General features: G+C 37.4%; 2 protein-coding genes across 2 annotated transcripts; both read left to right on the top strand.

The window, feature by feature from the left end:
* Positions 1-481: 481 nt before the first annotated feature.
* On the top strand, positions 482-1,444 carry LOC138143404 (olfactory receptor 13C7-like). The gene has a single exon (XM_069064620.1). The coding sequence runs from the start codon at positions 482-484 to the stop codon at positions 1,442-1,444; it is 963 nt and encodes a 320-aa protein (XP_068920721.1).
* Positions 1,445-6,456: 5,012 nt separating this feature from the next.
* LOC138144047 (olfactory receptor 13C7-like) lies at positions 6,457-10,697 on the top strand. The gene is made up of 3 exons (XM_069065375.1): positions 6,457-6,475; positions 8,519-8,768; positions 9,971-10,697. The coding sequence occupies exons 1-3, from the start codon at positions 6,457-6,459 to the stop codon at positions 10,695-10,697; spliced, it is 996 nt and encodes a 331-aa protein (XP_068921476.1).

The following is a 10,697-nucleotide window of genomic DNA, read 5'->3' as shown; positions in this document are numbered from 1 at the left end:
TTTGTTGTTCTTTTTTCAACTTCTCTTGTTTGATTGATATGGCATGGAATAAGGACATTTTTTTTCATTTTTAATATAATTCCAAATTGTCTTCCAGAATGATTAGTCAAATTCACCCTTCTACCATTTGCACCCTCAAGCAATGAATATTCCCATCTTTCATCTTGTTTGGCAATTTACTGGATGTAAGGTGAAACCTCAAAACTGTTTTGGCTTGAATTTCTCCTATAATTAGTGATTTGAGAAAATTTTCCATATTGTTAATAGTTTGTAATTATTCTTTTGATAACTATTCATGTCTTTTGACAATCCTCTGTAGATTGTACATTGATCTTATACATTGTAATAAATTCCATATTCACATACACAGGATTATAGTTTACTTGATGTATCTTCAGAGAAACACACTAATACCAGTGGAATAAAATTATCTATTATCTGTTTACTTCAGAATCCCTGACACTGAAAAAGAACTTCAAAAATGAATGAGAGCAATCAAAGCACTGTGAAAGAATTCATCCTATTGGGCCTTTCTGGCCACCCAAAACTGGAGACCATTTTATTTGTTTTGATCCTGTGGATGTACGTGGTAATCTTGCTGGGAAATGGAGTCCTCATCACAGTAACCATCTATGACTCCCACCTACACACACCCATGTACTTTTTTCTCAGTAATCTCTCTTTCCTGGATATTTGCTATACAACCTCCTCTGTACCCCTAATTCTAGACAGCTTCCTCACTCCAAGGAAAACTATTTCCTTCTCCAGCTGTGCAATACAGATGTTTCTGTCCTTTGCCATGGGAGCAACTGAGTGCATGCTCCTTAGCATGATGGCATTTGATCGCTATGTGGCCATCTGCAACCCCCTGAGATACCCTGTCATCATGAATAAGACTGCATATGTGTCAATGGCAGCTTTGTCTTGGGCAGCAGGGGCTGCAGATTCCATAGTGCAAACGTCCCTTGCAGTCCAGTTGCCATTTTGTGGTGCTAATGTCATTGATCATTTTGTCTGTGAGATTCTGGCTGTCCTAAAATTGGCCTGTGGAGATATTACCATTAATGTGCTTAGTATGATGGGATCAAACCTTATTTTTCTAGTTATTCCTCTGATATCAATTTCCATCTCTTACATTTTCATCCTTGCCACCATTCTGAGAATCCCGTCAGCAGAGGGGAGACGTAAAGCCTTTTCTACCTGCTCAGCCCACTTAACTGTGGTGACTATCTTCTATGGAACAATCTTCTTTATGTATGCAAAACCCAAAGCCAAAGATTCAGTTAATGCAGACAAACAAGATATTACAGACAAACTCATTTCCCTGTTCTATGGTGTGGTAACACCCATGCTCAATCCCATCATTTACAGCCTGAGGAACAAGGATGTAAAGACAGCTGTAAAGAATATGTTGACCCAAAAATGCTTCCCTGATAAGACATGAAAGACAATCTATTCAGTAACGACTGTTACCTAAGAAGACACATTTGTTGAATAATTCTTTTTTTAATGCATTAATATTTTTTTAATTTTTCCTAAATATTCCCCTGAATATCCCCTTCTCTACCACCACACCCCAGAGAACAATGTCATATAACAAAGAACATTTTCAGAGAAAAAATTTTAAAAGAGGAAGAGAAAAATAAATAGCAAAAAAATAGTCAATACAATAAAAATATCTGAAAACATATCCAATGCTCTATGCCTATGGACATCCTGTCTCTACCATCTTCCAGTTTGGAAAGCATCTTCTCTTATCTCTTCATTGAGTACATGCCTGTTCTTTGTAATTTTGCAACATTCACTTTGTAAGGTTTTTAGAACAAATGAACGTTATACTTTGTTAAAAGCTTGCTCTGTGTCTAGTGAGCTAATTATGTAATTTCTGATGTTTTTATTTGATTTCCTAATGCTGAATCATCATGGCATCCCTGATACAAATCCAACTTGGTTGTTGATGAATGATTTCCTGAATGAATTGCTGAAGTCTATTTGACAGGATTTTATTTAAAATCTTTAAATTATGTTCATTAATGATATTGTTGTACAATTCTTCTTCTTTGTGCTATCATTCTCTGGCATCTAGACGATATACATCTCACAAAAATTAGTTTGATATAGTAATATCAGTTTTTGAAAATTATTTATGTATTATCATTAATATGTCTTAAAACATTTGATAGAATTCTTCTATAGTTCCATCAGGGCTGGGAAACTCCTCCCATCCCCACCCCCAAACTACCTTCCCCATATACACTTTGGTAATTCCTTTCTGCAATATCAGCAACTAGACTTCAATTAAAGACTTTGATTGATTAAAAAAAATTCCATTTTGGATACCTCTAATCATTAGGAGACTGACTATCTCTATTACTAACCCAAAACATGCCTGTGTACTTTTTAATCCCTGGTCCTACAGAGGCAAACAAAATTAAGCTAATCATTCTTCCATATGTGGTTCCTTCAAAATTCTAAAATGGAAATCACTCCAAGAGAGATAAGACAGATGCTGTTAAGAATTAAATTCTGATGGAAGAAATTAAAATTATTAAAAATGGGATTTAAAAAAAAAAAAAACAGTAGACTGTCTAAAGAGACCAAAGTGGACAGTGAGGGAATATCCATGACCAGCTTACACTTCAGCACATAATCAGGAAGCAAAATGTGTATTCCTTTCTAAATAAATTATCCCAATACTGACAGTCACCAACTTGTTAGAACAAATATGAAAATTAATAACATATAAAAAGAAATAATTACATGAGAAATGCATACATAAGTAGGAAGCAAATTTGGGAATCCTTTCTAAATCAATAATCCACATGGATTCTATCATCAACTTGTTAGAATAAAGATTAACATCAATAACATAGTAGAAGAAATAACTGCATGAGATGTGCCATATAATTAAAACAACTCTAATATGACCTAACTAAACAAAATATAGATGCTGATAAAGGTAATAGAGAATTTCTTTGTGTATCAACACTCACTCTGTTATGATTACTTGTTATAGAAGTTGAATTGATGTAAATCAATTTCCATGATGAACAAAGAGCAAAATAACATAGAAACAGCTTCAGCCAGAAAACACTCAGCTGCCTTACTAAGCAGAGTTCCACAGAAGCCAAAGAAAATATTGATTTACACCATAAACTTGTTTTCTTTTAAAAATATTTTTCTCTCTCCCCTTTCTCTTTATAAATTGTAACATAGCTAGGTCACTTCTTCCCAAGTTTTTCACCAATAGATGGTCCATCTATTGATAGAAAACCATCAATTGTTTTTCCCATTGAAATCATAACTATTTACAGGATCAACATTAACATAAGTAAATCCCCATGGTTAGTCTCATGGGAATGATGGATATCAGATGGGCAAGGTCCACATGTACTCTAACATAGGTCAATCACTGCATTTAATACATATAAGGACAATATCTTGGAAGTAAAAGGTCACTGGGGAATTTTATAAGAAAACAACTCCATAAAGAAACTGCCATTTTGTTACATATAGTAATGGAAGTGGGATAATATGAGGGTCTCTGATCACTAACTGTACTGTAGTCCAATAGGGACCAAAAATTTGATAGGAGTCTGTATCCCAGGAGAGTAGAGAGTGGTATTGGGGATACGAATAACACACTTTAAAGTTTAATCTGCATTATTAACATTTTCCCATCGTTTTCTTAAGTCTAGAAATTAAACCAAATAATAAACAAGGCTGTGATGTGTAGCACTTGCCAAATTCTAAGGTGTAAATCTTCACACTGAAAATTTTATGATGGGTTCAATTGAGTCAGTATAAGCTGGCTACGGGATACCCCTGAGAAAGTGGCAGATAGGTGAGTATCATAGCAATGGAAAGGCAGTCCCTCCAAGAGTAATGCCATGGTATGAGACCCTGGGAGTTCTAGACTCATGTGACAAGCACTGGTGGAGGACCATGAGGCATGGTGGTGATAGGCCAGAGAACTTCTCTAGAGAGCAAGTATGTGCCCCACCCTGCCTTATGACAAAGCCTTGGGGGAATTTGCTGTGTGGAGGTTTGATATCAGCATTAGACAAACCACATAGACCCTATTGTATATTCCTAGAATCCTGAGAGGGGGTAGAGTAATAGTCTCCTTACTTGGGAGACTGACCTGCTAGTGTCAATGTGGGTAAGGGAAGCAGCTTAAGAAGATATATATGGACCACACAGATAAGGAAGCTGATACACACAGACATCTAAATGATTGGCCCATGCTCACACAAGTTGTAAGCAGCAGCAGCAAGATTTGATCCAAAGTCCTCTGATTCTTCTACTGGCATTAAGGGTTAAGCGACTTGCCCAGGATCACACAGCTAGTAAGTGTCTGAGGCTGGGTTTGAACTCAGGTCCTCCTGACTCCAGCATCAGGGGTCTATCCACTGAGCCACTTAGCTGCACCTATCTGATTCTTCTAACTCTAAATCAAATACTCTCTGTCACATCATGTTGCCCTTCTTATTTGTTACCAGGAGAGGCAAATTCTAGAGAGAACAATGGAAAAGGAAGGCAGAGAATGAGTGATGAATGGGAGACCTAGGGCTAAGTACATTATTGGGAGGGGAGAAAAAGCTAACATTGCATACTGCCTCCACAGTAGATCCTTCCTGACCACCCTGCCCTCAATCCCAGCCCATGTTGATCTAGGAGTTCCAAAGTCAGGGACAATCAGCCAAAAGCAGAAGTTAAGCCAAGGAGAAAGTTGGTCACAGCACCTGATGACCCCAGGGGCCAAATAAGGGAGTAGACCAGTCTAATATTTGCTCTCCCAGAAAGAGAAAATGCTTCCATCCCTGTACCAGTATCCTCACCTAAGATGAAGTCCCAATGCACTAATTCTGGCTCTCATCCAGAGGTCAGGGAACAACGTTTTCCACTTGGAAATTACTCCATAGACACAGAAATAGTTTCCTATTGTGTAAGTTCAACTTCAATTAAAACAAAATAGTAACTTCACTCTAATTGGGTCTGCAGGATTCCCTACCTTTCCCTTTCTATAAACTTCAAATTGCCTCGGGAATTAGAACTTTCCCCCAAAGCAACAAGGGATTTAAATTACCTTTGTTTCCAGTAGTTGATCCTTTGGAGAATGGATCTGGAACTTGAAATGGACCAAAAGGCTGTAAAGAACTGGACTTCAAAGTTTTCTTTTTCTAGGAAGTTAGCTCAGTTCTAATAGAGATCTGTATTGATCAAGAGTTCTGTTATGTGCCTGGTACCCACATGTTGACACATTGACATTTCTTTATTTCATTAACTAACAGAAAATGAAGACAGAAAATTGATGGTAGTGAAAATATTAAAATTTTTCAAGGCTTTCTCTGCAGCCACTTTTTCAACTTTCTGATAAATATTCTCCCAGTGAAACCTGACAAAAATAACTGTCTCATGTATTTGTCCATGTTATATTGATCATCACTCCATATGCTGGGGAAAGGATTTTTCTGACTCAGAATATCAGAGCCACTGGAAGTCAGGTAGAAACTTCTTTCTGAGAAAGGAGGACAATATTTCTCAGATTCAGAGGCAAATGGACATCCCTGTTACTCAATTTTAAATATTTAGAAACAGATCTTTCTTATGCACTCAGGGTTGGATATACATTATTTGAGTTTTGTGGACCATAATATTGCTGGTGTCAAGTCTCCTTCTGCTAAGTATTTTAAAAATTTAATATTTATGTGTATTTAATACTTATGTGCATTTAATATTTATGATCAGAACAATTACTTAGCTACAGTGAATTACAATTAGCAAATATGTTGCCTTGTTTCACAAATATAAGAGATTTTTATTGTTCAATTGTTTCAATCATATCCAACTCTTTGTGATACCATTTGGGGTTTTTTTTGGCAAAGATACTGGAGTGGTTTGTCCTTTCCTTCTCCAGCTCATTTTATAGATGAGGAAATTGAGGCAAAAAGGGTTAAGTGACTTGCACAGGGTCATATAGCTGGTGTCTGAGGCTAGATTTGAGCTCGGGTCTTCCTGACTCTAGGCCTGGCACTCTATCCACTGTGCCAGTTACCTGCCCAATATTAGTAATATTCTGAGTTACTCTCCTTTGGAAAATCTGCTAACATAGCTTCCAAATCTACTCCAATTTTGCATAGAAGAAGCTAATAAAAATAGGTGTTACTTATGAAAGCTAATCTCAGGATAGATTATTTTCAATATGTAAACTAAAATCATAGGCCATAATCACTTCAACTTACATAGCATTTTACAACTTATAAAGTATGTACAACCATGATCTCCTTTGAATCTTAAAACAAGTTTTATAAGCTGTTTCATCCCTATGTATGTGAAACTGAAGTTCAGAGAAGTGAAAGCAATTGAATCCAATCTAGGTCTTGACCATAGTGCTTGGCAGAACCAGGACTCTGACTCATGTCTCTCTAAAGCCAATCAAATCTTGGAACTACTATGTATTTTGCAGAAACAGGTATGGTTCTTATTCTGTTTCAATAACTGAGGAAGAGAGACTATGATTCTATGATCGATGCAAGTAGCAACGTTGATATGAACTCCTATAGATAGAAACAGTCTCTCTTGTTCTCAATATGTGGGATACAATGTGGTCTGAATGTTTATGACAGTCAGCCAGTCTTTGGCTGACTCTTTTACATGCCTTATAATCATAAATCATATGATTTAGAAGGATCCTTGGAGATTATTTTGAAACAAACTTTACACTTTACAAATGAGAAAAATGAGATCCAAAGAAGTTATTTTTATTTTTTCCCATGGTCACATAGTCAGAATTTGAATACAAATCTTATCTACCTCCAAAATCTGGGGTCTCTATTTTTTTTTTGCTTTTTCGAGGGCAATTGGGGTTAAGTGACTTGCCCAAGGTCACACAGTTAGTTTTTGTGTTAAGTGTCTGAGGCCGGATTTGAACTCAGGTCCTCTAGCCACCCCAGCTGGGGTCTCTTTATTAAATGATCTATTTGCCCTGAGTTTCTTAGTGTCTAAGCTTCATTAATGGATATTCATCCAAAATAATAACCAAATACAAATATGAATCATCACTTCAACCCAATTGTGCTTGAGCTTTTAACTGGCCCTCAAATAATGAGGTATTGTCTTAGATCTGAAATCTCTATTCTAGGATTTCTAAATGGATCTTCTGATGTTGGTTATCACTACAACAAGGTAGCAAACATGTTTTGTGATTACAGTATTTTTAAACTTTTAATCTTAATATTTTTATGTTTTTATTTCACTTCCTTTTCTATCCTTGTTCAGTGAGCTATCCCTTATAATGATGACTTTAAAAGAAAAGGGAAAAAAAGCAGGTCAGCAAAACTAGCCAACACATAAACTGAATTTGAAAGTGTGTGTGTAAGTCCAATGTTCCACACCCACAGTGTCCCAGTTCTGCAAAGAAGGAAGACTTTCTAGCTCTTTCTATCTCTATCTCTCTCTTTCCCTGGCTTAGCAAGGGCATTATAAACACAAAGCATTAAGTTTCTTTTGAAGACTGTGATTCTTTGCATTGTTTTATTCATTGTGCATATTATTTTTCTAGTTCTTATTTCTCTATGCATCAGTTAACATATCTCATATTTCTCTGAAACTGTCATACTGATCATGTTATACTGTAGTGATATTTTATTATATTCATGTACCACTATGTGTTTGATCATTCCCTAGTTCACCAGTGGGGCAGCTAGATGACTCAGTCGATAGAATACTGGGTTTGAATTCAAGAGGACCTATCTTCCTGAATTCAAATCTGGCCTCAGACACTTATTTAGCTGTGTGACCCTGGGAAAGTCACTTAATGCTGTTTGCCCAGTCTGGAAAAGGAAATGGCAAACTACTCCAGTATCTTTGTGAAGAAAACCCCAAAATGTGGTCATAAAGAGTAGAATGTGACTAAACAGCAATGAAATGCACAAGTAGCTGCTTTGTTTTCAGGTATTTGCTATTGCAGAAAGTCTGCTGTGGATATTCAGGTGTATGTGAAATTTTTCTTTCTCTCCATGATCCCTTACAAGTATAATGGAAACTCTAGGTTGAAGAGTATAGATATTTGCTTCACTTTTTTAAACATAATTCCAAATTACTTTCCAGAAAAGTTAGACCAATAAGAAACTCTATTAACCTACTTTCCCTCTTCTTCTCAAGCAATGAATACCCAATGTTAAATGAATGTTGAATGCAATATTAAATAAATACATCATTTAACATTTTTACCAGTTTTTTTGGATATATTACGAAACCTCAAAGTTGTTTTGATTTGCATTTCCCATATAAATAATGATCTGGTGTACTGTTAGGTATGGTTATTAATAATTGCAAGTCTATTGGAAACTGGTTTTTTGTTCTTCATATCCTTTTATCACTGGGAAATGGATCTTGGTCTCATATTACAATATACTCCCATATTCAAAAAACACTAGCAGTTTACTGGAGACATAATCTTAGGAAAAGATAAATACTTCCTGGAACTGATAAAACTATGTTGTGTTTTCCTCAGAATACACACAAGTAAAAGAGAATTTTAAAAGGGAAGGATCCAATCAAACCACTGTGACAGAATTTGTCCTCCTTGGACTTTCTGACTATCCAAAACTAGAGACCATTTTCTTTGTGCTGATCCTGTGGATGTACCTGGTAATCCTTGTGGGCAATGGAGTACTGATTATAGTAACCATCTATGACTCTCACCTCCACACACCCATGTACTTCTTCCTAGGTAACCTCTCCTTCCTGTACATTTGCTATACAACCTTGTGATAGTAATGGCAATTAAAGATTCCCCTGTATTGGCTTGGTTTTCAAATTGATTGTGTTAAAACCCAGAGTTTGTTAATCCCACCTGTGGGATGGGCTTGTTGATGTGAAAAGAAAGTCCTGAACTGGGAGGAGCTGGTGATGTAGATTTAGAGAGACAAGAGAGAGGCGGAAGATCTTTTTGGAAGCAGCACCTCGTGGAGAGAGAGAGACTAAGAGAATTGCTGGTGGCCGCTTTGAATTGCCCTGGACTTTTGAGACCTGCCCCCTGAGGAGACATGGCTGTTTTGCTGGTACTTTGTCTGTCTGTTTTGATGTTATTTTGCCAGATTTGTCCACTGGTGAAAGACTGTCCTTTTGTTGAAGAAGTCCTGGAACCTGGCTGTTCGCTAAGAAGGCCTGCGACTGTCCTGCAGACAGAGAGTGAATACTGTCCACTGGTGAGGGACAGTACTGTTGTTGCAGGGGTCTGGAGACTGTCCTGCAGACAGAGTGAATACTGTCCACTGGTGAGGGACAGTGCTGTTGTTGCAGGGGTCTGGGAGCCTTTCTGTTGGTTCAGAAGCCCTGAAGAAGGATTTTCTTGTTGTATGTTTACAGAAATCCTGGGAGAGGGCTTTGCTAATGTGTTCAGGGGTTCTAGGACTGTTCTACAGACAGAGGATAAATTCATGAAGGGACTGGCAATGTATCTTGTGGCTTTGCTAAGCCTTGTCTCCCCAGGAACTAAGATTGCTGAGAACTTGCCTCGTGTCAAGATGAAGAAAAGACCTCCATTTGGGTATTAAGTGCTGTGTTTAAACTTGATGTAACTCTGGGGTAGATTCAATTGTGATCCAGGGGTGGGGAACTTTTGACCTTATTGTGCTCTGTGATTGACAAATGAAGGTACTTCACCTATGTTTGGAAACTAATCTACATTTGAGAAGAGGGGCTTTGTGGTGGACTTAATTAAGGTATAGCCTAGGGGTGGAGAAGTATTTAGAACAGAGACTTTGTAATTGATTGAATGATTGGAAGATCCTGGGGTGGGGTAGTACTTGGAGATTATTTAATCACACTTAGTAAATGCTGTATTTGGAATGATGTCATGTTTTGATCTTCTCTGTTCTTGGTTTGTCACTAAATAAAATAGAGAGCACCTATGCTGGTATTTTGAACCTGGGAAGTTGCCTTCTTTTGGCATTACATTACAAACCTCTACTGTGCCCCTAATTCTAGACTGCTTCCTCACTCCAAGGAAAGCCATTTCCTTCTCCAGTTGTGCAGTGCAAATGTTTCTATCCTTTGCCACAGGTGCAATGGAATGTGTACTCCTGAGCATGATGACATTTGACTGTTATGTGGCCATTTGTAAGCCCCTGAAATATCCTGTCATCATGAGCAAGGGTACTTATGTATCAATGGCATCTGTGTCCTGGGCAGCAGGGGTTCTTGATTCAGTGGTACAAACATCTCTTGCAGTCCAGTTAACATTTTGCGTGGACGTCATTGACCATTTTATTTGTGAGATCCTGGCTGTCCTGAAATTGGCGTGTGGAGACATTTCCATCAATGTGCTTAGCATGGCAGGATCAAACTTCATCTTTCTAGTTATTCCTCTGATATCAATTTCCATCTCTTACATTTTCATACTTGCTGCAATCCTCAGGATTCCCTCTGCAAAAGGGAGATGCAAAGCCTTTTCCACCTGCTCTGCCCACCTGACTGTAGTGATTATATTCTATGGAACAATCTTCTTCGTGTATGCAAAATCTAAATCTAAGGGCTCTCTTAGAACAAATAATGACATCACAGACAAATTTATCACACTTTTCTATAGTGTAGTGACTCCCATGCTCAATCCCATCATTTATAGTTTGAGGAACAAGGATGTTAAGGCAGCTGTGAAGAATATTTTAAATCAAAAACCATTTCACTGA

This window comes from Petaurus breviceps, unplaced genomic scaffold (genome assembly GCF_028583685.1).
Source record: "Petaurus breviceps papuanus isolate PSGF00001 unplaced genomic scaffold, PetGlider_PUasm1.0 138, whole genome shotgun sequence".
Taxonomy (NCBI): Eukaryota; Metazoa; Chordata; class Mammalia; order Diprotodontia; family Petauridae; genus Petaurus; species Petaurus breviceps.
This window is presented reverse-complemented; position numbering and strand designations above follow the sequence as displayed.

Coding starts and splice junctions, on each gene's coding strand:
- LOC138143404 (XM_069064620.1), top strand. CDS start 482: ATGAATGAGAGCAATCAAAGCACTGTGAAAGAATTCATCCTATTGGGC.
- LOC138144047 (XM_069065375.1), top strand. Junction 8,769..9,970: donor TTCCTGTACATTTGCTATAC/AACCTTGTGATA, acceptor CATTACATTACA/AACCTCTACTGTGCCCCTAA.